The sequence below is a fragment of the Botrytis byssoidea genome, assembly GCF_014898295.1.
Source record: "Botrytis byssoidea strain MUCL 94 chromosome Unknown BBYS_015, whole genome shotgun sequence".
Taxonomy (NCBI): Eukaryota; Fungi; Ascomycota; class Leotiomycetes; order Helotiales; family Sclerotiniaceae; genus Botrytis; species Botrytis byssoidea.
Genome location: NW_024065856.1, coordinates 578,696 through 606,082, shown reverse-complemented (window position 1 = coordinate 606,082; position 27,387 = coordinate 578,696). Strand labels below are relative to the sequence as shown.

General features: G+C 43.9%; 8 protein-coding genes across 8 annotated transcripts; 4 read left to right on the top strand and 4 right to left on the bottom strand.

Moving 5' to 3' along the window:
- Positions 1-472: 472 nt before the first annotated feature.
- EAE97_007676 (uncharacterized protein) lies at positions 473-2,275 on the top strand (the record flags this gene model as incomplete). The annotated part of the gene is made up of 5 exons (XM_038878190.1): positions 473-906; positions 956-1,194; positions 1,243-1,354; positions 1,548-2,209; positions 2,259-2,275. 5 exons carry the CDS (start codon positions 473-475, stop codon positions 2,273-2,275), a joined length of 1,464 nt encoding a protein of 487 aa, XP_038731028.1.
- Positions 2,276-3,900: 1,625 nt separating this feature from the next.
- On the bottom strand, positions 3,901-7,394 carry EAE97_007675 (uncharacterized protein; the record flags this gene model as incomplete). Its single annotated transcript, XM_038878189.1, has 5 exons — positions 3,901-3,987; positions 4,047-6,460; positions 6,511-6,992; positions 7,120-7,260; positions 7,354-7,394. The coding sequence occupies 5 exons, from the start codon at positions 7,392-7,394 to the stop codon at positions 3,901-3,903; spliced, it is 3,165 nt and encodes a 1,054-aa protein (XP_038731027.1).
- A 621-nt stretch (positions 7,395-8,015) lies between these two features.
- On the bottom strand, positions 8,016-11,052 carry EAE97_007674 (uncharacterized protein; the record flags this gene model as incomplete). The annotated part of the gene is made up of 3 exons (XM_038878188.1): positions 8,016-8,630; positions 8,755-10,516; positions 10,580-11,052. 3 exons carry the CDS (start codon positions 11,050-11,052, stop codon positions 8,016-8,018), a joined length of 2,850 nt encoding a protein of 949 aa, XP_038731026.1.
- Positions 11,053-12,017: 965 nt separating this feature from the next.
- EAE97_007673 (uncharacterized protein) lies at positions 12,018-17,184 on the bottom strand (the record flags this gene model as incomplete). The annotated part of the gene is made up of 2 exons (XM_038878187.1): positions 12,018-16,897; positions 16,950-17,184. The coding sequence occupies 2 exons, from the start codon at positions 17,182-17,184 to the stop codon at positions 12,018-12,020; spliced, it is 5,115 nt and encodes a 1,704-aa protein (XP_038731025.1).
- Positions 17,185-17,656: 472 nt separating this feature from the next.
- On the top strand, positions 17,657-19,060 carry EAE97_007672 (uncharacterized protein; the record flags this gene model as incomplete). The annotated part of the gene is made up of 1 exon (XM_038878186.1): positions 17,657-19,060. The coding sequence occupies one exon, from the start codon at positions 17,657-17,659 to the stop codon at positions 19,058-19,060; it is 1,404 nt and encodes a 467-aa protein (XP_038731024.1).
- Positions 19,061-19,459: 399 nt separating this feature from the next.
- On the bottom strand, positions 19,460-20,356 carry EAE97_007671 (uncharacterized protein; the record flags this gene model as incomplete). Its single annotated transcript, XM_038878185.1, has 5 exons — positions 19,460-19,871; positions 19,928-20,026; positions 20,083-20,100; positions 20,159-20,197; positions 20,349-20,356. 5 exons carry the CDS (start codon positions 20,354-20,356, stop codon positions 19,460-19,462), a joined length of 576 nt encoding a protein of 191 aa, XP_038731023.1.
- A 136-nt stretch (positions 20,357-20,492) lies between these two features.
- Positions 20,493-22,086, top strand: EAE97_007670 (uncharacterized protein). The gene is made up of 4 exons (XM_038878184.1): positions 20,493-20,655; positions 20,776-20,843; positions 20,905-20,952; positions 21,067-22,086. The coding sequence occupies exons 1-4, from the start codon at positions 20,620-20,622 to the stop codon at positions 21,395-21,397; spliced, it is 483 nt and encodes a 160-aa protein (XP_038731022.1). The 5' UTR covers positions 20,493-20,619; the 3' UTR covers positions 21,398-22,086.
- Positions 22,087-24,166: 2,080 nt separating this feature from the next.
- EAE97_007669 (uncharacterized protein) lies at positions 24,167-26,657 on the top strand (the record flags this gene model as incomplete). The annotated part of the gene is made up of 3 exons (XM_038878183.1): positions 24,167-24,174; positions 24,341-24,968; positions 25,017-26,657. 3 exons carry the CDS (start codon positions 24,167-24,169, stop codon positions 26,655-26,657), a joined length of 2,277 nt encoding a protein of 758 aa, XP_038731021.1.
- Positions 26,658-27,387: the final 730 nt, after the last annotated feature.

The window sequence follows — 27,387 nt, the reverse complement described above, 5'->3', positions numbered from 1 at the left end:
AAAAGTCTCAATGTAATGTTTCAAAAAGAAAAGAGAGAGGTAATGCACTCCGTCTGATAGTGGTTGCGAAGGAGAATTGAGTAGACATGTAGATTCAGAAAATGGTAGTTGTCCGTAAATCAGAGGATGTGGGTGGAAGTATATCTTTTCAGACGAAAAGGAAGTTTAAATAAAAACATTATTGGCAGAATCGTGCGGCTTGAAACAATTCCTAGCGAGCTCCAATTCATATTCTGAAGTGTTCTTTGTTGAAGAGTGAGTGGAATAAAGGTGAGGATAAAGGTGAATAGCTTGGTCTATGAACATGAACACTGCGGAGCCAGAAATGACTAAATCACCATCTCAGCTGCCATAACCTCAGAAATTTGCAACTTCTATAGATCGATACTACAAGTCTTCCTTTAACCTACATAGAAATATCATACACATTCACTCGGATTCATACACATTATCGTTATCGCAAGGCGCAGGAATGCAACTACAAGCAAAAGCTGATGGAGATATGGAGACATCAATCAGACGGCCTAAGGTAAACGCAACGCATGTCCTCAACTGCATGAAAGACTTTTCACAAGAATTCCAGCGGCCAGGTTCCAACACAATAACCCAGCACGCCGTTTCGGAAATGAATCCTATAGTGTATGATGTTGACTACACCGTGGTACATAATCCTTCTCAAGGGACAGAAGATGAAGGGTACATTCGAAAAGATAAAATGACCACGGAGCAACGTCGCTCACAAAGAGAATTATCAAATGTTATCAGACACGGAAATAGCCTCGCCAACAGCTTTATGAAAATTGAAACAGGTCTTCTTGACTTGTGTTTCGACGGACGAGGTTCGGCGTCATTTAGAGAGAAAATTGCTGCAGGTCAAAGGATTGCCTTGCGAATCTACATACAGAAGTCAGTATCGAAACTCTTGTTCCCAAACATTGCTGATAGAAGATTCCAGCGAGATTAAAAGGCGAGCAGCTGATTTGGGACTGGTGAAACTCGGATTCTGCGAAACCTCGCTCATAAGAGATGTGGCGAAGCGCATAGTTGAGCGTCGCAGAACTATGACTCAAGCAGAGGGCAACGTGTTTGCAGATGACATTTTTCAGCGCGAGTTCAAACCCCATGCTGAGGACGAGTCAGGTAAAGGATATATAGAGCCATTCTTGAAGAGGAGTCAAGAGATACGCAATGAGAGTAAGCTCAGCCCATGTTTGCGTGTCAACTTATACTGATTCATTGCAGTCTCAGAATTGATTTGGAATCTACAATTTGATCTTACTTTCGAGAGAACTATGTCAGATCTCTTCCCACTGAACTATGGCTCTCGGGCAAAGGAGACAACGACACCAAAGGGGTTAATAAAGAAAAAGAGTATGAGAAGGATCAAACGGGAAAGGGGATCGCATTGACACCATTGGGTTGAGCTCTAATGATGTGTTGCCATATAAAGAGCTGACCTGAGCAGGCACTAAAGATATAATCCGCAGTGTTTTGTAGTTATACGGACTTCTTCACACCAAATTATCTGAGTTTGCTTGATTTCTAAGCACTTGGAGAGATGCTGATGCTAGAAGAACCTTCTTCAAGTACCTTTCTCTCGTGTGTCCCCACGTTGGTATCCTAACTGTCGATGATTATCTTTCCGACCTCAACTGGACTTTCGAAACCAATGAAGAAGGGACTGTCTGTCTTCGCCAAACTTCACCACCAGAGATCGGTTCATTTCCAGCACACATCGCCAGAACTCTCTTAATCGATTTGGACATTATCACTTTTTGTGGTGCACGAGGCTACTTGCCAGTTGCGACTGCTGCTAGCATTGTTCAAGGTTGGAACCGTGTGCATCCAATGACCAACATGGCTATTCAAGGCAATCTCCCTGTCACACAGCACATTGCTTCCACTCAGAATGCATATGGTGCCTGGGAAATGCCTTCAGGTGTCATCGTTGCTCCACCCCCGAAGCCAGCTTTCGATCAGCCTCTTGCTTACGCTCCACCCGCTCTAATGCCAGGTGCAACAGCATCATTGACTGGCTCACTACCAACACCTCCTCCTTGGTCCACTGGTATGATGGCTGGATATTGGGGCCACGACAATGGTACTATCGACCTCAGTGCACTTGACACTCAGTTCGACCAATTTAACCCTACCTCTCTCGCTGATGCAGGCGGCATCTACATGCCTGACGACGCCCCTTCACCACCACGTGAGTTAATATGATTAGGCCCTTGAATTTATCATACTGACTATTTTAGTCTTTGCAGACTTTTAGTTCTTTTTATATATTCGTTCGAACTTTCGTGGTACCGATGTTAATTATCTCGGCTCTACCATCAACACAGTCCAGCATGGAGCTACCCCAATATTAAGGAGTTGGATCAGTGTTTATACTCGCTGGCGCAGCATGTCTTTAGATGGAATACTCGGTGCATTTTCCCCAGGTTTTTTAGAATTTGGAGCTGTCATTACGCTTCAAGCCTCTTCGTTTTCATTTCGAGCATATAGTTTTTATTCTAAGTATATAGTTTTCAGTGTCTCTCAGTATATCGTTTTCATTTCAATTTGTTTATAAGTTGGAAATGGTATATACTCCATATTACCTGCTTAGCACCAAGCTCACAAATCTTGTATAAATCCAAAAGGGTTAAAGGATTCGGTTGGTCCATTAAAATCGCATTAAATTTGGGGTTTCTTTCTCTATAGGCTTGTTTGAACTTTACAAAGAGTTATCTTTTGTTAGAACTTTGAAAGGACATGGAGATGAAATAGAATAATTCTTCTGATCAAACACATTCTCTCCTTCTCTATGAAACATATGCAATGAGATATATGATGAGTCTTGATAGTTGGTGATGTCAGGCTGGTGTATCTTTCCCTCCCTTTCATTTTTTACCACATCCAAGAATTACATGTCGTAAGAATAAGCATGTGGAGATACAAGCACCAATTACTAAACCAGCGTACCACTAATGCGAGTACGTAACCTTGTGCTTACCTTTTGTAGACATTAGTCTCTTTCAGGGTGTGGGGAGTCGACTTAGTGACGACAAGGATAAAATGCGAGTACGTGATTTGAGATGAACTTACTTGCAATCGCTTGAGTTTTTTTGTTAATGATGGGGGTACATGTTAGGAACCGAGATAGTTAGAGATGATCAATTACATAATGTCACGATAGCATTGATTAGTTACTAACGTCTGATGTCATCCAGATTGACTTCTCAATGTTTGGTAATCTCATAGTGTTGTGGGAATTCTCATCTCAACATGTAGAAGGTCTGTGTGTCAATTCTCATCTAATCCAAGATATTCTAAACATCACTCACTATAGACTTGAGTCTGCAATGCCAATCTTTGAACCCGAGCTCGAACACTCCTCTGCTATTATCCCGAAGCCCTGGCGCCGAATCAGGGGGATTTCAAGCTGAATTGGTGGAGATGGTGTCTAACAAGCAACACACATTATGAGCCAATCAGCTCCTTGCAAACTTACTGCTGGTAGAATGACATCGTCTTGGAAATTAAAAAGATATGTCTTCTGTCATACTTACCGAACTTTACCATTTCAGTATTCTCATCTTAAGGTTTCCTCATTATGTACCAGATACCTAATTGACTGTCGATTAAGTCTTCAGATTTTGATTCCTCTAGAATAGATAATTAGGTGAAAAGGGTTATGTGCAAAACTCAGGATTCATTTCACTTCTGTATCAAAGTGTTCTCACGAATGTCTTTATTCCCTACAAGTGCCATCATCTTTTATGAATGGACTGCTACGAAGTCTGGATATCACACGCCTATTAAAAGGATAACCGTACAGCCTTTTTGCTTCCTCCCGCCAAAGCGTATATGCTCAGCCGGTCTACAAGGAGCCATCGTCGACCACTGCCATAAGATCTAGTCTTCCAAATAAGATATCTTTCGCATCTCACCCAATCTCTTCCTCGCCGCCGACAAATTGTTTTCGAGTTGTAAGATTTCAACCTGTGAGCATAAACGTTAGTAATAACCCCCCCCCCCCAGAATTGTACAAGGGAACTTGCCTGCTGCTCCATTTCTCTGACTTTGAACTCATGCGCCCCAAGCTTGGCATAATCTTCTCCTTCAACATCTTGATCTCGATCTTTGATCATGCTCTGCACTTGTCTGACAAGAGTCCTGCAGGCTGCACCGACAGCCTTACTAGCTTGCTCCAAGCTCTCTTGGCTCTTGCTCATGAAACCGGCTTTGACTCTGCTAGCAGCGACCAGCTGAGCTGTGGAGGCTGCAACATCATTGGAAGCAACGATAAGTTGTTCCGGACTGTTGCGCCCAGAAAGAACTCCATCTGCAGTCTCAATCAATGTATTGGTTGATGTTGCCACTGCTTTAGCGGCAGAGATGAGACCTTCAGTCCATCGGTTGTTTTTCTTGTAGAAAGCTGTCTTGGATGACGAGCCACGACCAGCCTGAACAATTTCTTGTTGAGTAACAGTAGCCGCTTTGATCAATCTGGCAATAGCATTTGTAACGGCAATAGCAGCATCAAGTATTGAATCGTGTATCTCAAGTTTGTATGTTGAGTATTGATCCTTGGGTTTAGACTTGAGCTTTGCTAAACGTGCAGCGGCAGCAGCGATTGCATCAGCGGCCTTGGTAAGCTCGTTGTCAACCAAATCTCCCAAGTCGCCTTTGTTGTTGGTAAGTTTACCGCTATTTGGCGCAAATGTGTCTGCAAGTTTGTTCAAGCGTTGCAAATGGATCTGTACCTCATTGTTACTATTGATGACAACCTCAGTTCGCTGCATTGGATCCATGCCATCAAGTCGGAAACTTTGCAGGGCACGGAAAAATGAAACGGTAGACTGCGCTGATTGGCGCGCACCATTGGTAAGCTGGTCGGCCTTCTTGTCGTCTGTCGCAAGCCTTGTGAGACCCTTGGTATTGCTAAGTACGTCAGAAATGGAGCTGGCAAAGACGTTGATAGTTCGGATGATTTCAGCATGAGTACTGTTTGGACCATCCGCTATGAAATTGTTGAATGCTGTGGCGAATTCGGTAGCACTTGCTGAAGCTTTTTCGATTTGCGAAAGGACATAGGATGGGGTTGCATTCTGGTTACCAGCTTGCATAGTGGAATCAAGCTCGTAAAGAGCGTCATCAACACGTTGAACTCCACTCTGAAGCACTGAATCGATGATGTCGTTGATTTTGTCAATATTTGAGAGGAGCATAGCGTCAATCTCTCCATCTAAAGCCTGATCAGTGTCGCCTTTCGACATCTCGAGCTCATTGAGTCTGATCAGCGCATCGTCCAAACTTTGCTTGTAAACTTCCAATTCGTCCTCCTTATCCTTGAGCAGTCTTTCGGCATCTGAACCACCTTCACTGTATTTGGCCTGGACATCCTGTAATGCTCTGGTCTTGTTGCGAAGAGCCTCCTCGAGATCTGCCATTTCACGATTGTACTTGGAAAGCATCGTGGACAATTCGTTGCCCTTGCTTCGCTCCAAATTGTCCGCACGATCGAGAGCCATACGAAGCTCACGCTTAAGCTTCTCGACTTCCTCCCGATTACCACCGGTGAGACGGTCTTTCTCATGTAAAGCTCTATCTCTTTCTCTGATCATATCAGCGAGCTCAAGATTCTTGGTCTTGATCTCTCGCTCCAACTTTTCCCGCTTGTCGATTGCTTCCTGAGCTGAAGCTGCCTTTAGCTGAACACTCTTAAATCTTTGAAGTAGATCGAGATGTTCGTGTCGCAATTGTGAGTATAGTTTCGCAAGTGCTTCATATTTAGTCCTCCAAGTGTTGACTTGCTCTTGTAGTGCTTTGACTTGATCCTCTTTACTTCCAATCTGTTGCCCGTAGCTGTTCTGCAGCTGCAAAAGCTCATTCTCTAAGGCCTTTAGCTTTTGGTCATATTGTTGTAGCGTAAGTTGATTGCTTGCGTACAGTGCTCGAGCCTCGAAGTTTTCCCGTTCGAGTTCCGCCATACGACCATAAGTTTGTTGTTGAGATTGTTGCAGCAGCAATTGTTCTTGATCTCGTCTTTGTTGCTCAGCCAGTTGACGCTGCTGTTCCTCATAATTTAGTCTCTGCTGTTCTTGCGCTTGTTGTTGTGCTAACATTTGTTGTCTCTGCTGCTCTGCTAGCACTCTCTGCTGTTCCTCATACTCCCTGTTTTGTCGATCCTGTTCACTCTTCCAGAACTCGCCGATTTCATCTGGCTCCTCTGTCTTAGGGGGTTTCGGAGGTGTAATTTGCCTCTCAATCTCTTGCTTCGGTCGCTGAGGTAATTTGGGAGCCGAATCGTCTTCGGAAAGGAGATTGGGTGGATCTTGCGGTAGCTTTGGCACAGTAATCAAGCTCGTGAGGTATCGGAGGTTAGAGCATTCGTAATAAAATTTTACAAGGCGGTGATGTTGGGAGTCGTACTTTTCTCTCAGGGGCGCAAGAGCATCTTCATCACCAGTTGCTGCAGGTCACGTCAGAATACAACAGGTAGATATGAGCTTCCTAACATACTTGTGTGCATAGCCCGTAACATGCTCGTGATGAACTTATAGATTCCATAACTCTCTTGGACTAATGGAACCAAGGCCGATATTCTGCATTCGTTGTGGCCTCCATTTCGAAAATGCGCAAAAATTAGCTTTTGAAACCTTTCGATCTTATCCTGCAAAGTCATAAGGTCTGAAATGGTTTCGTAACCTTCATTTGGGTCGTTGATCCCCTTTAAGCTGATGTACTCCTCGTATTCAAATGTTCCGTTGAAGTCAGGATGCTGTTGGTGGAAATTCAATTTGGACATCAAAAAGTTGACATATTCTTTTATCAGAGGTCCATAACCCCGCATACCTTCGCCAGACATGCCTCTGTTCAAACTGTCGAGCCAACTTCGATTCGCCATAGCTTCACGTAAAGTCGATGGATGACCCTCTTGTAGAACCTTGTGAACGGTAATCAATGCCTTGAATGTTTGGACTTCATCTGCAAGAATGGGCTGTCTGTGAAAACGGTTTGAAGTTAGTCATTTTCGTCTTTTTCCAACCCCTTATATCATTGGAGTCTCATGAAGTTCTAATGTCCGGTATGGTGTTTTTGCAATGCATGTACAAAAGGTTTTAGACTGACACTTTCATACCAGCCCAGAAGGCAGCCGAGCTGTTATGGTCCCATGTATAAACAATACAACTACGAACATGTTTGCGTTTCGGCGCGGTCTCCTCGATGCTTGTAGCTTTCCGAATATTAATCGCAAGCTCTGCCTCGGATCTGATCGAATGTAACAATGTCAGTACAGTTCACATAATTTGCCAATAATAGGGGATAGAAAGCTTGAGAAGCCCGAAATTCCCGCGAACTTACTTGGTGTGATCCACGTTTCTGGCAGATGTCGCGTACGACATGGTTGGGAGCGTCTAGAGCGCAAAATGTACAAGAGTAGAGAGTGTAAATATGAGAAGAATTCTCTAGGTTGAAGTGTCGGAAACACTAAAAGATTAACAAGATGAAGGTGTTGTACCGAGATATTGATAATGTATACTGTTCTGGTACTCGCCGGTAGCTTGCTTGTACGGGGGTAAGTTTTAGTGGATATGCGTAATGGGGCGGTCAATTTAATGCCATCCATGGAGCTGTGTGTGGCTGTGTAGTGTTGTATACGAATGAATGATGCACGCCCAGGAAACGCTCGAATCTTCATGCAAAGTCAATAAACTTATATTAATGCAATCTCATCTCATGATAATAAAAGACATTATTACTAAAACTTAAGCGTCGTGATGTAATCTTGAATTTATGCTTGTATTTATGAAATTACTTTGTTATTGATATATCACCATTCATTGCATATGTCCATCCTGTTCCTACCTACCATTGCTATAAACCATACAACGCCCTGCCAAATGTAGGATAACCAAGTCCTCATTTCCTATATGAACCCAGCAAATTTGCATTTATACTGCGCCGCTCATGCGCCAGACTTACTCGAAATATCAAGATTACAGCCAAACACCCAATATCATAACTCAAAGACCTGCATCTTCATCAACAAAAGTGCTTTTAGTCCGAGCTTCTCGCTCCTGTGCTGCCATCCACGAGGGTAACTTGTGTCCATCTTCCTCAGGGCTAGTTGAGGCGACTCGACGTGGGTATCGCCTCTTTGGAAGTTGGGGTGGCTCATGAGCAATAGAAGGAGCGGGCGAGGGAACATCAGTCTTGGTTTGCTGGTGTTCTTCCAGCGTCTCGTCCACATCATCTACCCATGGCTGCATATATTGAGGTGAATCTTCAGTTACTGGCGTCGTTGGTTCTGATGGTGCCGACACAACTAGGAGACCATCATCTCCAGTATCAACATTCTTTCGCGAATTACGTCTGGGCAAAGGAGGTGGTGGAGCAGTGTGATGCTGTCGTCTGGTAGGTGATTCTGTTTGGTTCCTTTGTTGCAAAACAGGAGGAGGCATTGGCTTCCGCTTAGGCACGGGGATAGGGGCCGTTTTTGTCTTTTTGTCTGGTAGAGGTAAAGGAACTCCAGGAGGAGGTAGCGGTTGTCCACGGCCCATGACGCGCGGCTGGGCTGGTTCTGTTGACTCTGATGAATTGCCTCCCCTATGCTCATTACGTCGTTGGAGAGCGTTCCACTATAAAGCCAATGTTAGTCTGTATTCAGGGGACATAAGCATATTCAGGATGAACGATATGTAGTGTCATAAAGTGAATATACTGGCTAAGCATTGGCTAGAGGGGAAATCATGATAAACTTACACCCCAGGTTTTGGCTGTTGCCGCTGCGTTGGTAACGGCGGCAAGAGACAAACGTTTGGTTTCCGGCGTTGAGGATTTCGCTGTAGATGTGGTATTCTCACGTTTTGGAGGACCCAAACCCGTAGGAGTCGAAAATTCTGACTTTATTGATGCAGTACTTAAACTCGCAGGACTCGAGGGGTAAGAATTTATACTGGATTTATCATTGAACAATGATGGCTCCAAAGAAGCTTGCGGTATTGAGTTGCTCATAGAAGCTTTCTCCGAATGTGAAGAGCCTCTCGAAGATGATGAGGATTGGCTGCTGCTGAGTTTAACATTTTTTGGTCGACTGGGAGACTCAGAGAGAATTTGTGCAGGGAGTTCTGTCTTTGCGGACAATTTAGCCATAGAGATTGCCGCGTGATCTCCATTGGGAGGGCTCGAAGGTTTGAATGCGTCCGCGTTAGTTATATCAGTAGTGACCACTGGAGAAGAGGCGTTAGCAAAGGATCCCGAACGAAGGGCTCGTGGTTTGTCGCCCGTCGAAGGTCGCACATCAACCCCTGTAGAAGAGCTACCAGACAATGGGCTGACGAGATTCGAAGTAGATTTCATGCCTTTGCGTGAATGCACCGTATTAGAAAGGTTGGTATCAAGAACAGGAGCACTATAGCTCTTTTCTATTTGTAGCGCAGGTGTTGTAGATTCGTCATTCTCAGCTTCTAGAATCTCTACCTCTTCCACGTCTCCATCCTCAGCGGCAAGAGTTTCAGCATCATGAGAGCGTTCGGCGCGTCGGTCATCTGCCCAGATGCCACCTCTCCACAGCTTGTCTACAGTACTGGCAAATGGCGAGTCATCCCAGTTGGGGAAGACTAAACTCTCAGCGATGACTTCCTTGATCCTATTTTCGATCTGGCGAAGAATCAATGTGTATGTAATCTGTCGTGAGCTTACAATGGGCTCTATTGTCATGTCTATCTTTGGCATGGTTTCAAATGTAATCCATAGCCTATTCGAGGGAGGCGGCTTAATTCGGAGAAGTATATGGCCCTCAATCTTCTTCAAGACAACGGCTAACAGTAAATCTACTTCTCGAGCTTTGAAGCGGGCGCCGAGCTCAAGACGAGCTATGGCGGCAACTTCGAGTCGAAAGTTACCTGTATAGCGAACATCAGCCTCTACGATAAGCTGTCCATCTACGGTTAAATCCTTCAAACGTGGGTTTGTGATCACTGGTGCTGCCTCTCCCATATCCACGTTGCGAAGAGTGATTTGCCTTAAAAAGTTGGGAGTTTTGACTCTTGATATCTTCTTGGTGATCTTTGCGCGAACGAAATCCTCAACTTCTGGTGTTTTGTAAAGCGCAAGAAATATCCGGCCAACTAGAGCATTTATCCATCTTGTCTGCAGGTGTTCTTCGGATGAATGTAGCCTTTGGACAAGAGTGATGATATCCTTCACATCATACTGCAAGGGAACCGGTGGTTTTGGGGTCGAGTCCGACTCTTGGTTTCGTAGAAGTGCGAAATAGAAATCTTCCTTATCAGAACAATTATCAGAAAACAAATAGAAGGGTTGAGATGGCTTGCCATCAGCAGTCATCTCTCCCACACCCTGCTTCCTTGACAAGCAAATGGCATTCCTTTTAATGAACAATTCTCCTTCTGGTGTAATATCATTCAGTCCCGAGTATATGCTAACGTCGTGATGTGCCAAAGACACTACGTAACGAACTTCGAGCTGCTCATCATCATCAAATAGCATTAGATGACCATGCCTGGCATAATCGTCAGTATACCCTGAATTTATCGGAGAAATCGAGCTTTTCTGCGGGAATTACCTTAGGACCACGTAAAATACATTGCCGCCTTTTTTCTGTGGTTTCCCCGCTGTCTTATTATCTAATGGGCCATTGTTTGTCTTCCTCTCAAACAAGCTTCTATACATGCTCTGATAAACGCTAGGACTGGGCGCAGAGACTGTAGTTGATCCAGTGGGTGTTGTTCGTTCTGGCGGCTTCCCATTCACTCCGCCTGGTGAGTATTCCCTACAGATTGCGAAATACCCAGCAGCTACGTCCGCTTCATGGTTGTTGTGAAGTTGAAACTTCTCGCCCAGGGATTTCTGTGCGGATTTAATAGCATCGACATCATCACCAGGTCGAGATATTGGATCGTAATCATTTCGTGAATCGGTGTCGTCGCGATCTGGAAAGGTAAAGTATGCGTGAAGTAATATGGCTATTACGACGAGGGGAAGAAATGTGAGACCACCTAAGCAATAGATGAAAAGAAACCATGTTAAACCTCCCATTATGATATCGCCTTCATGTATAGAGACGAAAGGGCTATAATCAACGGACCATCTCCATCAAATCAAATAGTAAATTCTGGTGAAGTGTAGGAGAAAACAACATTTGGGAAGTTGTTGACGTTTGACAATTCAAAGAAAGCAAGGCATCTAAAACATGTGGCGACGTCAGACCTGTAAACGCCGGACAATCCTTGGGATACCTTTTTCTGGAGAATTGTGGACGGTGAATTTGATTGTAATAAGAAATCATTGAAAAGCTATCATTTTCCTAGTGTTAGTAAAGGCTGTTTCTCTCAATCATGTAATGTCTCACATCCGGCATGCAAATTGAAAGATAACTTATTAAGTAGATTTGAGAGTACCAAATTGACAGTAAGCTAACAATTATAATTGAGGGAGGGGGAATATTGAAGAGCTTGGATAAAAACTTTGATTGAATCCACTACCAGTGCTCACCGGGGATTGTATTTTCACGCACTTCACCACGACGCTAACTACAACTATTGTCTGATAATCGTAGGATCTAAAAAGTACCTACACGATGTGAAACTTACTTCTGATAGTGAGCTATCTGTGGTGACATTTATCTGATCGTACGTTATCCAGATACCTATAGCACGTACGTGTGAAGTCATTCTTATCCAATAAGATACCAGTGTTATACTCGTTGATTATACTTTCATAATTGCAATTCACTCACATTCGGGTGTTATACTATAGATTTTTCATTCTTAAAAATTTGTCCCATGGCACACTAACTCTTTGCATGCATATAAGAGCAAGAAAGGAAAGAAGTAGAACTGGGTCGGTTAACCTTACAAGTTATAGCACCAATATCCATCATTCATAGTATTTCTTTATTTTGGTGGCTTTAAAATGTTATATCTCTAAGATTATGCCTCTAGAACAATATCACAAGATCCTTCAAAGTGTTGAAATTGCAGAAATAACAAAGAAAGTGCTAATTACCACTCAAGATTTGTGAAATCCACCTCCGCTTCAATAGTTGATGATAGAGCCTGCATAGCTGGTACCATGAAGGCTCTTTCCGTTTTGAGTCTCGCCCTCTGTCTCGTCCTTGTATAAAATACAGGGCAATCCTTACTATCGCATTTCACTTCCTCTAGTGGAGATAAACCAGAACAGCCTTGGCAAATGCTCTGTATGTCTAGAAACTTCTTTTCCTCAATGTTAAGTCTAGTCTGTAGAGAAAGCATCGAGTCAGCAGCATTGGACTGACACTCAGGGCAGAGGAATCCTTCGGTCTCAAGTTTGTCTTTGCAAACAAGACATGATGATGATTTCATGTATGACTCGAGTGTTTTCTTGTTTGTTGTCAGCTCTCTAAGTTGTCCTTGATCCAGATTGACCTCGAGTCGGCGAACGCGCTGAACTTTAGGCGTCTCATCGTACCAACTTCTGACATTGGCACCCATAAGGTTGAAGATTCGTTCTAATGGTGGAATCAGATTTTTAGAGATGTAGTATTCCGCATCTAGCTCGCTGTGATCGCTGTTAAGAAGTTCTTCGGGCGCGACACAGCGATCGATTAATCGAGCTCCTGGAGCGCCCGTGACGACCACATATGGAACTCGCTCACCATATTGCGGCTCTGTTCGTGCATCTTCCAGCATTTTTTTGGTGCTAATAAGAGCTCCTGCAGGTGGTGGTCCTTTGTTACTATACGTTCCAAGTTTGACTTCTTTCGCAAAGCAAAAGTCTTGAATAGATACAGAGCCTTTCATGATTTTGTCGCATTGTTCTTGAAAATATGATTTCACTTGACTGAGATCAGCCGTGCGAAAGAGTATCTTGAGAGCTTTTTCTTCAATTTTTTGTTCAGCTGGAGTGCCATCACGTCGCACGGTCTCAATGCCTTTCGCATCGAACTCAGGGTCGATCTGTGACTTGCTCTCGTACTTAAAGCCCACATATCGCTTCTTAGCTAGAAGCACGCAGGGATGATAAACTTTCTCAAATTTGAGCTTGACGGGACGAGGATTCATGTTGGTGACCGTTTTTGCAATCTCATTACCAATATCGAACGCTTCATCTTTGCTGCGACCTTTCAGATAGACAAATAAGCTGTCGGTATCTCCGTAAACCACCTCTGCACCCCATCGTTTGACCGAATGAATAAGTGCAATGGCCTTTTCAAGTGTTTCTCGCCCGGTCTGAACAATACTGTCAGCAATCTCTGAGCACGGCATGCGACCAGAAAACGATGCAGATGTATATCCGTATGTAACGTTGGCAATGAGTTTCAGAGCAAGCTGCCTATTATTCAATAATCGCTGCAGCGCTTTGTCCTCCTTGTCAAGCTTCATCCCACTCTTCACCATGACTCGAGTTTCAAGTATTTCTCCCAACATTTTGGCTAGGAGACTCTTCCGAATATTTGGTTTTGCATACATCATTCCATTGGGAGCAATGTTAATATGGTCTTTTAGCAACTCTAACAACCTGTCTTCCCTCGTATATTCAGTGAAACCCATTTTGCTAGTACCTCGCCAGTTTACGACTCGTCCCAAATACGTGGAATAACAATAGTTATAAGCAATCATAACACTAGGATACAAACTTTGAAAATCAAGAACCAGTAATGGACTGCTGTAAAAAGCACTTTGAGGCTCCATGACAAGAGGAAGACACTCCAAAGCATTTTGGCCACCCACTTGTTTTCGGCTAGGAGATATCAATATGAAGTTCTCTGGTTTTGCAATGCGAAACATCAGAGATTCTACTTTAAATTGTGAACCACGGGAGAAAACCGAGAAGAAATCAACGCCCAAAAGCCGTGCTTGTTCGCTTGTACGCGAGATCAATTCGTTCTGCTCAAGTATTTCTAGATCGAGTTCCACATGGGACACATAGTACGCGAGTACTTTAGACAAATCTCGGGCCGTCCCGTTGGTATACCAGTTCCTTAGATCGGCCCATGAATAGTGCGGAATCCGCCGGCGAAGTAGATGGAAAACCACATTTTCCAATGTATATTGAAGGAGGTTAAGCTCAGCTCTCATGGCTCTCCAGATATTGATCATATGTCGGCCTGTGACACGAATTGTGGATGTATTATCGAATCCCCATTTGTCTTTATCCTTGCCAAAACGGCCATGTGATTGATTTTTCATACGTGAGAACTCGTCACAAAGGTCATAGTCGTATTTAGTTCTTGCCCGTTCAATAAGATACCCCCAAGATCCACCATGGACCTCGAAGCCAGTCAGAATGTCTGGATCGTACTCCCGCACAATTTCGACCATACGGACGAGTAGATCGAGTTCAGAAGTCTCTACATATACCTCGAAGGGAACTTGATTGGATATCCTCTCGGCAATGTTATCTTCATCAACGGACAAGACCGCGATCCCCGACTTTGATGGGCTACCTCCAATGCCGTTATCATCCGCTTGAAAGCAGAAGAAAATACACTGAATCTCATCCTCTTCGGGATTGGGCACAAAAGTCCCTCGCGTATTAACATGAACCTCTAAACTCATGACACTCATGTATTGAGCCTCACGTTGAATATTGATAGCCTTGCCGTTTTGCGTATATTTGAAGCCATGTGGGTTCTTTTGAGTTGGGCCGTCGATTTGTGAAAGCTTCGCCTCCCTTCGGTGCCTGCTAACCGACTTGGAAGACGCGCCCCTCTTCGGCTTTTCGGATTTACCATTCATCTTAGACTCCTGATTGCGAGCCCAAGTGTGTACTTTCGCATAACTAGGCGGTGTTTCTGTAAAAGTCCAAGCTCGAAGATTGCACTCGCGGCGCTGACGATGATAGACTTCTTCGTCTTTGATTCTATCAGGGAGAACAACAGGCCCAAGCCCAAAAGTTGCGTCTGAGGTCGCAGATGGATCGAAGTCGGGAAGGAATGGCACACTCGTGCTTCCAAGTTTGAATTCTCTACCCGCCCATTCCCTAGGGCGCTCGGGAACATCTTCTTCCCTACTGTAAAAGGCATCTTGATGGAGAATTAAGGGTAGGTTGAAACTTGACATCGTTGTAGAAATAAAATGGGCTGATGGGGGAGATTGATGATGTGCCAGCAGTAATGTATCGTTACTGGCTTCAAAGCTGTCTTTGATTCCTCTGAACAATTTATCCTGAATAGAGGAACCTAGCTTTCGAATCGGGCTTGGTATCGTTGTGGAGTTTGACATGCTTACAGTCTTAACGAAGTTGTTGGTAGTCAATGCTGGATTGGGAAGGAAAGAAACGTGCCTCTTTGCTGTAGGAGTATCTAAATCCCCAAAGTGCTGACTGAGTTTCAGCATTGTGCTCGAATCGTGCGAATCTTTCGTTACAGGGAAATTGAGCGAGTCTTGAGAGGAAATCTTAGCACCAGGCGGCTTAAGCTCCAAGCTGGTTCGCTGCTCAATATGTTCATCCCTTGGTCCTAGAGATAACGTAGGAGATGATTGTAGTGGGGTCTCAGCCATTGTAATAGTCTTCCGCCGTTTCGCGTCCGAAAATTCTTGTTCTAATGGTGGCCTCTTCCGTTCGGGATTAATGTCTTGGCTCCTATGGTTATGACCGCTATCATGATCAGAATCAATCTGACTAGCCAAGTGACTAATTTCTGCAGATTTTGAGGCCAGAGCATCTGCTACGACAGAGGCTGTTTGGGAGTGTACAAAATTGTGATGAGCTTTGCTTTCTTTGAGCTGAACTGCTTGCAATTCATCTAATGAAGCAGCACTGGAATAAGCTTCGTCACCAGACATCGCATCTGTTTCAGATTTGGGTAGGGCTTCGTCAATATAATCTCCTTTCCGTTTTTGGGAAAACTCGATCTCTCTCATGATATCCTCATCAGAATCGTAATCGTCTTCATTTTCTTCTTGGCTGATTGCAAGTTCCACAAGGGTTTCGTCCACCTCTCTTTCTCCACGGTGGCCATGCAAATTGTAATGGCCCTGTTCCTCATAGACTGATTGGAAAGCGAGACGAAGATTCTCAGGGTACAAGTCTTCCACCGACTCAAGGCTAGTTTTCACGGAAGTCTCGAAGGGCTTTGGTTTGACGAATGTTTTGAAAGTTGGTTTTGAATGGTCGCCTCCATTCCATTCTTGTTGGATGAGCCCTCTGACCATTTCCCTGTGCTCGCCTTCGTGCATCCATCCACCATTCTGGGAATATCGAGGGTCAGCTGACATAGAAAACAATACCTCGGCTGGGAATGGGCTACTACCAGCCGTTGCATTTGGAATTTTAGACTTTCGACGACGGGTTTCATCTTTCCAAAGACCTGCCATACTTTGTACTAGCTTCTCGTCGGGGGCAGAAGGACCAAGGTTTTGAGCGAAGTCATGGTGGAGCAGACGTGGCTTGACATCCCTCCTATTGAGAATATTTTGGACACAGATATCAACTTCCAATGAACAATGGCTGACCCTAGGGAGATACACGTCGTTCGTAATGAGATGATCAGATATTGAGCGGTCATGCCAAAGGTGCATTGATGAGGAAATTTCATTATATAGAGGCACTGGACCTCGAAATGTAGCCTCACTAGAATCGATATATCCACATCCATACAAGTTGTAGTCCGCCATCCACTGAAGAAGAAATTGAAGATGGGCTTCATATGGTTGAAATACTCGCTTCATAACAGTACCCTGACGCAAGATATCCGCGAGACGCGTCATTACCATGGGATTCAACATGTAAATCTTAAGATAGAAGCGATATCCAACATGGAAGCCATAGAATGGAACCGCCTTTACTAAGGTAATACGGGCGACAAATTTGGCATTTCCATCATATGCATTACGACGATAGCTTACCGCCAGGGCATAATCAATTGAAAGATGAAGTCTGTGGATATACCTTCCAACTACACATTTATCAGCCATCAAAGGAGCAATCGAAATTTAGCAAAGACTAACCTTCGTCGGGATCAAGGGACCCTTCATACTCAATATACAAATAAGGAAATGCTCCATGGATATGTGCGCAGACCTTCTGACCTGTCTCCGTCGAGCCAAAAATTCTAATGACAGGTACTTTCGGCTCTTTATGAATATCGGAAAGTTTGATGTTTCGTTTCAATTGAGGATCAAATTGAGAAGATGTAGCTTGATAATGATCAATGCAATTGAGACGTATTCGAAAGAGGTCCATGGCAATTGGACGTATTAGGATGGAGGCACCCAGCGAGAGTCGATGTTGTCAGTTTTCATGACTTCGCATTTCTCACTATACCTTCAAATGCCAAAGAGAAAAACCGTAGGAAGTGCCGTTCCTCTTTTATCTTCATTCTCTTTCTCATACCACATCTGAGTGGCGCAAACACGAACGCGAAAGCAAAGCTACGCCAAGTCACGGGACTAGACTTGGGTCTAGAAGTGCTGACAGAGCGTACCTTATCGCCGCTACCCAATAGAGTTTATCAATCGATCCACATCCTGTCTTTCCTACATCCACCTATTCTATTCTCTTTAGTCCAGAACCCAAATTATTGTTTGATACTCGACCGCCTTGATATACAGCTTCGACCATATCATCGAATTTAATACGTACTGTTACTGAAATACCAAGAACTGATACAATCCTTTTTTATTTTTTATTTTTCTGATATAGCGAAACCTCCAAAATGCCTCCCGCAGGTACTCAACCTCGAAAGCCTGAACAATCTGCAGCAAACAAGGACCAGAACGAGTACATCCCAGCTTTTATTGCAAAGAAGCCATTTTATATCGGCGACGATGATAACACGGATTACCTCGAGCATCAGCGCCTTCAAAAAGCCCAACTAGATCAGTCGAAATGGTATGATCGTGGAAAGAAATTGGGTCCTGCAGCCACCAAATTTCGAAAAGGCGCATGCGAAAATTGCGGAGCAATGACACACAAGGCGAAGGATTGTTTGAACAGACCTAGGGCAAAAGGTGCCAAATGGACCGGAAAGGATATACAGGCAGATGAAGTTATACAGGACGTTGATTTGGGATGGGATGCGAAGAGAGATCGCTGGAATGGATACGATGCGAAAGAGTACAAGACCGTCACAGATGAATATGCGCAGCTAGAAGAACTGAAGAAGCAATTACAGAGTGGTCATAGCAAAGATGGAGAAGAAGCTGATGAGGATGGCGATGATGATGGCGCGAAATACGCCGAGGAATCAGACATGGGCAGACATCAAAGTACATCGACAAGGCAGCTGAGAATACGCGAGGACACAGCAAAATATCTATTGAATTTGGACCTAGACTCGGCGAAGTACGACCCAAAGACTAGATCTATGGTGGACAGTGGAGCGACGGCTGATACGGCTGCGGCGCTGGTTGCGGAAGAAGGATTTTTGAAAGCTTCTGGAGATGCCGCCGAATTTGAAAAGGCGCAGAAGTACGCCTGGGAGTCTCAGGAAAAGGCTGGTGACACAAAACAACATTTACAAGCCAACCCTACCTCTGGCGAGTACTACAGAAGAAAGGAGAAGGAAGAGGCTGAGGCCAAACAACAGGCGCACAAAAAAATGCTTTTGGAGAAATATGGCGGAGACAGCAATCCTATGGCTGCAAAGCTTAGGGATGCAGCCGTTATAGAGTCTGAGAAATATGTGGAATATGATGAGACGGGTGGAATCAAGGGAGCACCAAAGGCCTCTGCGAAGTCTAAATATCCTGAGGACATTCATCCCAATAATCACACATCTGTATGGGGAAGTTGGTGGTCTAACTTCAAATGGGGTTATTCGTGTTGTCATTCGCTGGTCAAGAACAGTTACTGTGTTGGAGAAGCAGGTAAAAGTGCCTTTCAAGATGCAGAGCGTGCTCGAATAGGAGGTATCCTGATGGATGAGGACACAGAGGAGGTTGAATCAGCAAAGATTGAGGTAGATAAGCCTTCCGCTATTACACAACAGACGAAGAAACGCACTGCAGAAGAGATGCACTCGGGTGTTTCGGAGGAGGATATGGATGCATGGAAGAAGAAGCGTATAGCAGCCGACGATCCAATGAATGCTTTCATAGGGAAAGACGAATTAGTATGACAAGGATTCAATAATTAATCATTGACATCTTATTTGAACATTGAAATCATCACTGCACGTTTAATCGCAAGCCGCTTTCACTTACCCAAAACATTCGGGGAACAATATCAAAAATAGAAAGATCGCTTTTGGTACTTGGATTAGCTAATGTATAATAATGTTGTACGCGTTCCAACATTAATTCTTTGATAAAATCACAAATTGTTCGTCGAATGGTATATTCATGGAACAATAAAGTCATTAAAAAAAGTGATCATTAATAATTCATCATGGAATACGGCTTTTATTTTGTAGCTCGACGCTGAGATGTCTGCTTTACATGCGTAACCTGCCCTAACCCCTGCTAAAATGTAACCCTCATGATGTGGATAGGAAAGATTTTGGTATCAAAATGTTCCTCTATTCCTCATCCTCTTCCTCGGCATCATCATCCTTCTTCTCGGAAGCCTTGGCCTTCTTTCTGCGGACACGACCTGGGCGTCCACCTCCGAATGGCGAGCTCAATGCGAAGTCGATGTGCTTTTGGGAGTCGAGACGGACAACGAAGGATGGAACGTTGACGATTTGCTTACCAACACGGATGTGTCTCTGGCGGATGAGGACACGAGCGTGGTGGATGGACTTGGCAAGACCGAGCTTGTAGACACAGGTTTGAAGACGACGCTCCATGAAATCCTCAATCTTCAAGGCCAAAACGTAATCGAGCTTCATGCGGGACTCGTCGAGGACACCGACACGGACGAGACGACGAATGAGGGCGTTACCTTCGAAAAGTCTCTTTGGGTCCTTCTCGTCAAGGGTGAGCAATTGACTATATAGAATATGTTAGCACATTGAAAACTTCTCGAAAGAAGGAACTTCACATACCGGGCAGCACGACGAATCTTGGAGAGAGTCAACTGTACACGCCAGACCTCACGCTTGTTGCGGAGACCATACTCTCCGACAATCTTCAATTCGGAGTCCCTAGGGAATAATCAGTGACATGAACAGAGCAAGCTCTAGAACAGTGGTCCACTTACAAACGAGCACTCTCGAAGCTATAAAGTTGTCAGCATAAATTACAAAGTGCAAATAGGTAATTATAAGAGAACTTACGGACGACGTGGGACCTTGTAGGTCTTGGAGTATGAACGTCTGTTGAGAAATATTAGCAAACGTACTCAAATTGGCCTTGTTGCGATCGAGGTGATGTTCCCAAAGCGATTCGATTCAAGGCCAAAAAATCCAAATAATTTCAAGATCAATTGGAGTAAATCTGAAGCTTCAGAATATGGACAATACGTACGGGGCCATTTTTGCTGATACGTCGAGTCGATTGTCGTCGTGAGGTTGTTGATCGCTGGCTGTAAATTTTGTTCCTGTAATTTTTCGATGTTCCGGAATTTCAATTAGGGCATTTGACCCGAGCTACCACCAAAGCGGGAAGGCGCCAAATTAAGCGAAGATTTTTGAAAGTTGGAGTTGCCGATACCAGCGTCAATTTGCAATAGAAAAGATTATCGACAATTTCTGAATAACTTCGACCTCCCTCCGAATACCCATCCTACATCGACAAAATGGGTCACCCAGCAGGTCTCCGCGCCGGTACTCGGGTGAGTTCATTATTTTCCATTTAATTGCTCGATTTCAAGAGGATTGCTACGGCCACAGCTTTGAATTCGATGCGACGACGGCAATTTTGGAATCGAGAGCAGTAACTAACTCATTTCCAGTATGCATTCAGCAGAAACTTCAAGGATCATGGTATGATCAAGTTGTCGACCTACTTGAGACAATACAAGTATGTAGAAGTCCATTTCTACGCAATTTCGAAATGTCGCAAAATACTAATCAATTTTCAGGGTCGGTGATATTGTTGATATCAAGGCAAACGGTGCCGTTCAAAAGGGGTCAGTCAAATTCATCAATCATATATAAATCTCCCAGGCAGAATCGACATGGAGATTTGCGAGAAGATGGTGGAATAATTTGGAGGACGAATTCGTGTACTGACTTCTGTTCAGTATGCCCCACAAGGTTTACCACGGAAAGACTGGTGTCGTCTACAACGTCACCAAGAGCGCCGTTGGTGTTATCATCTACAAGAAGGTTAAGCACAGATACATCGAGAAGCGTGTCAACCTCAGAATCGAGCACGTCTCCCTTTCCCGCTCAAGAGAGGAGTTCGTTCGCAGAGTCAAGAAGAACGCCGAGTTGAAGAAGCAATCGAAGGCCGACGGTACCCACGTTCACTTGAAGAGACAGCCAGCCATGCCAAGAGAGGCCAGAACCATTTCGATGAAGGATAACGTACCAGAGACAATTGTACCAATCGCATACGAGACGACTATCTAAGCTCTGGGCTAGGGTTTGTTTGGGTTTCTTTGCGGGATATGATACAATGAGGGTCAGAGGCTTCTAGCGTTGCATGATAAAAATTAAATATGTGCAATACCTTCAAGAATCTGATAGGTTTCCAACAGCATCCGATGACACGCATGGCCATGTGTTTGCATCAAATTTCAGTGAACAACGATCTCTTTCCTCGATTTTTCCCCCATCTCTTTATCCTTTCGGAGCCGTATTTGTCACGCTTAGGTAGAAGATTTCCCACTTCTCCGAAGCCCTCACAAGTGTTCCAAGAACAACCCCAGTCGAGTTTGGCGTTTGATCATCCAGAGTCTCCTATGTTCTGGATGCAGCCTCATTTGAATACATTACAATCTCCCCTACCATATTTGTTTTCTATGATGCATGCCATCAAGCAGATCTACGAAGAGTTTCCTCTCCTTGTCTCACAATGTTGAGTCTAGATCGGTGCTATTCACATGATGTTTCTTGCCCTGGTGTGGGTTTCGAGAGAATAAAAATCATACAATTACGTTTCTTGTTCTTGAGGTGTCAACTGGATGTGATTTGAGTGAGAATAGTAATGTCGAAAGCATACCGGCAGTAGATATCAATTAACAACATAATTCCTTGGATTTGCGCGTGATCTATAAAAAACTGTACTCCACACATCGATGGTAAATGATCTACATCTGGCACCTGTCGTGACAATGCACCAGAAAAGATCGGTACTGGCCGAGGAGGCGAGAGATCCAGCCGCGTACAACTTAACCTTCTTGGTGCACGAATTTGCGGGGGGTGCAGCATAGCCACGGTAAGAATATGAAGAGAGGCGCGTATTTGGATACTATCACATAATAAATACGGAAAAGTTACCTCTTCGCGGTTTTTTATGGTTTCAGCAGAGATAGTGGTAATGAGGATCGAGTCTTAAGATCCAGTCCTCGAGAATCTCGACTTGCCCATTTCAGTCTTGACTCTTGAATGGAAGGATATCAGAAAGCAAGATGGTGCTATGACTTACGGAGTCGCCTGAAGAAAAGCCGGCAAAAGAAGAAATGCGAGACAAAACTATTCGGGACTTGCGAGTTCAGACCTTCCTCATAAAGCTAATCCCTGAGGTGGTAGATACCGGAGACTGGGGACCTCGTACCTTCCGAGGCTTCCTTCTTCATCTGATAAGTGATGGGTGAGGAGTGATTGGGGATGGGGGATGGGGGATGGGGGATGAGTGATGAGCTGACACAAGTAAGCATATCAAATGGAAAAGTGATTCATGAAAAGTTAATAAAAGTCTTGGGAGTGTCAAGGATGATGATTTATTGGTTTATTGATTGTGATTGTTAAGATACTAGGTAGGAGGTGGTGGTGATACTGATTTTGATATCTATTGATATGATTGAATGAATTATTTTGATTCTATTGATTCATTAGATATCTCTACCTACCTAGGTAGTATCAACTTTCCCCCTCTTCCATAACCCCTAATAAGAAGTGCGGAGTACGGAGTACGATATACGACGTACACCAACCACTTGCATGCATGAAGTAAGTCTGAATAAGTCAAATATGCATACAATCCGTTAGAGAAGCCTGGATTAGAATGATAGATAGATAGATAGATAGATTGATTGATTGATTGATTGATTGATTGATTGATTGATTGATTGACTGATACCAAGACAGAGAGACAAACCCTTTTAAATCGTATGTGAGGAAATGAATGCTTCTCTTTGTAACCCCCTAATAATACTCGATATAGGTAGGTAATTAATAAATGATAGTTAAAACCTCTACCGGTACATCTACATATACCTAGTACACAGTACTATACTCGCATAATCGTATACTTTGAACATTACATACCTACTTATTACTTATTTATACATGACATTATTATGTTTTACAAGATTCTACAAATTGTCTCTTTTTATTAGGGAGTAATTCATTCTCTGTTCCTCTCCTCCTCTCTTCTCTCTTTTTCCTCTTCTCCCTTTTCCCTTTTCCTTGCTTTTCCCTCTCATTTTTTGACTTTTCCCTTCTCTTGTATCCTCCATCCGAGTGGGATTTTGATTGGGTAGCATCATCCAGCGTTTAGACGTATGACGCCGCGTCGTTTTCCGTTTTCCGTTTTCCTTTCCTGGCAAATCTAAAGAGATTTATTATTATCTGGATTATCGGAAATTCATAACCCGATCAAAAGATACCTCGATAATGCTGTACGAGCACTTGCTATACTTTCTCCCAACTTTTGATTTTCTCTCAGCTCTCAATCTCTCTCTCTCTCTCTCTCTCTCTCTCTCTCAATTCTCTCTCTCTCTCTCAATTCTCTCTCTCTCTCTCTCAATTCTCTCTCAATTCCTCTCCCTCTCTCCTCTCTCTCTCCCTCTCCTAACCCTTCAAAGGAGTAATAAATAATCTTTTATTCAAACTAAGTACTTACTTTTTTCCTTTTCTTTTTTCTCTCTCTTACTCTTATTCTTTCTTCTTTCTTTTTTTTTCTCCTTACATACATTTCTTCCAATTTTTTATTCCTCTTGTACTGTATTTTATCAAACTCCAATCCCTTTCTCGCTGTGTCTTTCCCATTCCCACCTTTCATCGGTTCAATACGTAAACGCATCAGTAAAGATTCCGAGATCTCAAAGTACCTTCCTGGTTTAGGTCGTTAGGCACATTTACTGCCGCTAATCTACTACGTAATAATCGTCAACTCGCATTTCTTTGGTGGCTTTCTAATCGGGAACGAGGCTCTAAGCCTCTTCAAAGAATCAAATGTCCGAGTAAGTCTGTTATGTTATGTTATATTATATGATACTTGACTTGACTTTATCATAATGATGTGATCAATCTCATTCATTCATGTGGTCAAAAGGAAAAGAAAAAATTTATTTAAATCATGTTCAACAACAACAACAACAATAACTAACAATGCAACCAATCGTACAGCTTCATCCACATCACTGGATGGACTCAATATAATCACCGTCGGTCCTTACAACATATACGCTCTCTCTCGGGTTCTTCTACCAAGACGATAACAAAATCAATATCGACTACCACCCTGCCTACGATGGCGACAGTATCAAACGCCCCTGGAATACCTCCGCCAAGGGCTTTCGCTCCCTATATGGATCACGAGGAGAATTTGAGTACTCTTCCGGATCCTCGGAGTAGAGTCTCGTCACCTACAATTGACGGCCCCGTCTCGAACCAAGAACAGTATCAAGAGCTGAGCAATGCACATTTGAGCGAGGAGGTTACAACACTGAGCAAAAAGCTTATAAACGCCATAAATCAACAGACGACTCTCGACGATAGTTTGAGCGCCACTCGACATGAACTGGAGGCTTCAAGAGAACGAAACAAGCAGCTAGAGCGGGAAAATCGAGAGCACAAAGCGCTAGTATCGAATGGAGTACTGATACGGAGCTCAATCGCCGAAGCCGAGAAGGCCAAACTCAATGCGACCTTGACAGAAGAGAGGAATAAAAGGAGGGAAGTTGAGAGAGAAAAGAAGAGTATCGAGCTAGAATTGGAGAATCTTACCACGGCTTTATTTGAGGAGGCGAACAAGGTTGGTCTAGGTATATTCTTTCAATGCAATAAATGCTGACATTGACAGATGGTTATCACGGCTCGAGAGCAAGCACAGAAGGAATATGATATCGTAAATAAGAAGAACGATCAACTAAAAGCACAACTTCAGGAGGCAGAGAATTTACTAAAGTCGCAACAAGAACAGTTGGCAGAATTGAAGCAAGTTATGGAGCACATGACCGAGGAACAGGATGATCAAACAAACCAAACAAATGGTACCGCACCGTCAACTCCAGCTTTACATCAAACCGATCGCAAAGACGAGAATATGCACAACTCGGACTCGATACAATCTTCGTCAATCCCGGAACCGGTCTCACCTTCATATCCTACGAGTTTCTTGCACCTGATTCAACCAGTCCTTCGAACTGACCTTGGAGCCTACGATGATTTCATCTCTCTCCTGCGTATGTCAAGAAATGTTGTTGGGAGTCGCGTTTCCAGTGGATCTTATGGAGGAATCGGTTTAGGGTTAGGACTAGGAGCATACACTGGATCAACACATGCGCCAAACAATGGTTCAACATCTTCTATTTCAACATTGGGCACATTTGGATCTTCCCCCGCAACGCCGACTACGCCAGCCTCCAACGTGAGCTCCAGCTCAAGAGATGGCCCCAACTCTTTGACCCCATTAAAAGAAACGAAATTTTATAAACGAGCTCTCGCCGAGGATATCGAGCCCACGCTTCGTCTCGATAATGCCCCAGGACTTTCTTGGCTCGCTCGAAGGACAGTCCTGAATGCAGTATGTGAAGGGTCGCTCGTTGTTGAGCCGATGCCTTCGTCTATAAAACCATATGCATTCCCCTGTTCTCTTTGTGGCGAAGCCCGAAAAGGCCCAGAACATATCAGAAGCCACAGATTCCGAACGAGCGAGAGCGATAATGCGCAAAGGTACCCCCTATGCCTATACTGTCTAGGACGCGTCCGTTCGACTTGCGGGTTTATGAGCTTTCTACGTGTCCTTAAAGAAGGTCACTGGAGAGGTGAAGATGAGGAGTCTGATAAAGCCGCCTGGGAAGAGAGTGTTAGGTTAAGAGAACGGATGTTCTGGTGTCGTGTTGGCGGCGGGGTCATTCCATGCGTACAGTCTTGGAATCAAGAATCATCTAGGAGTCCTCGCTTAAGTGATGATGAAAGAAGACGCAAGATCAGTGGAGAATCGGACAGGTCTATTGAAATCATACCTAGGGACATTACACCAACTAGTGAACTCTCACCTGTCAACGTAACCGGTTTTGGGAGAAGGTCAGGTGATGGAGAAATCCTCCCTAGTCCCCTTCGGGAGGAAGTAGAGAGGACTGATGTTCCAATCGCCGATTCTGAGTTGGAGAATCGGGAAGCAGAGAAAGAAACAGCAGTGGCGACGGTTTCCAAACAACAATCGGAATTGGAACTTGCAGAGAATTCTAGCATTGTAATTCCCGAAACTGAAGTGGAAGGCGAAGATCAAGAAACGGAACAGATCAGCAATGGAGAAGATTTTCACGACGCAAATGAAGTGGAACACATTGAACCAGAACAAAAAGGGAACACGGAAGAAGTTCACAATGTAAGAGAGGAAGCGTCACAATCCGAGTCCTCAGTACAAAACGAGGAGTCTATTGGAAGCAGTGACGACACTGAAAAGCTTTCAATCGCCATACCCGGAGCTTTTTCGTAGCTCAATTCGAGCTGGCATTCAGTATCATGTTATGATTAATAATTGTTGGGTTTGAATCTTTTCTGGGAGTTTGGGAAAAGGGGGGATGGAATTCTACATGGTTCTAATGGCTCATTGCCGGTTGAAATGCAACGGCGTTATTTTGCATGGGTTAATCGGCGGTACATACTATACCTTGCTTATTGTACATAATAATGGATTACGAGGGGGACAATAGCAATAGCTGGGTTGTTGGCATGTATGATGCCACAATTGCTATGGGTGCTATGGAATAAGATAAGATTAATGCTATGAAATAATAGAAGACATATGATATGCTTCTTGTGTATATATATTGGGCTAATTCTGTTTTAATTGTGATTATCGGTGATCGACTGTGGATTGAAGTGAGTGAGTAGCATGGAATAGATCCGCTGGCCACTTGCAACAAAACTATCTCAGAGATAGTACCAGTAGATGAGACAGTAGACTGTAGATGAGTGGGGAAGAAGAGAGGCCTGGGTGTAGAGGTCGAAGGGATGGCTTCTCATTTAGTTGTCATTTTACAGATTAGAAATTCGATAATTCATGTTTTCGAGATCCTCCAGAATATGCACGCATTCTAATCCACTTTGTAGGAATCAGGAAGTACTTATCATAATCCCAAGTCTTCCATCTCATCTGAGGGGCTCAGCCAATCGTGGGGTAAGAATATGTGGCACCAGGTCAAACTTCGGATATCGGTCAAACT

Bases quoted from the DNA above. Each gene is read 5' to 3' on its own strand.
- EAE97_007670 (XM_038878184.1), top strand. From the start codon at position 20,620: ATGGGTCACCCAGCAGGTCTCCGCGCCGGTACTCGG. The intron at 20,656-20,775 runs GTGAGTTCATTA...ACTCATTTCCAG, and splicing joins GTCTCCGCGCCGGTACTCGG to TATGCATTCAGCAGAAACTT. The intron at 20,844-20,904 runs GTATGTAGAAGT...ATCAATTTTCAG, and splicing joins ACCTACTTGAGACAATACAA to GGTCGGTGATATTGTTGATA.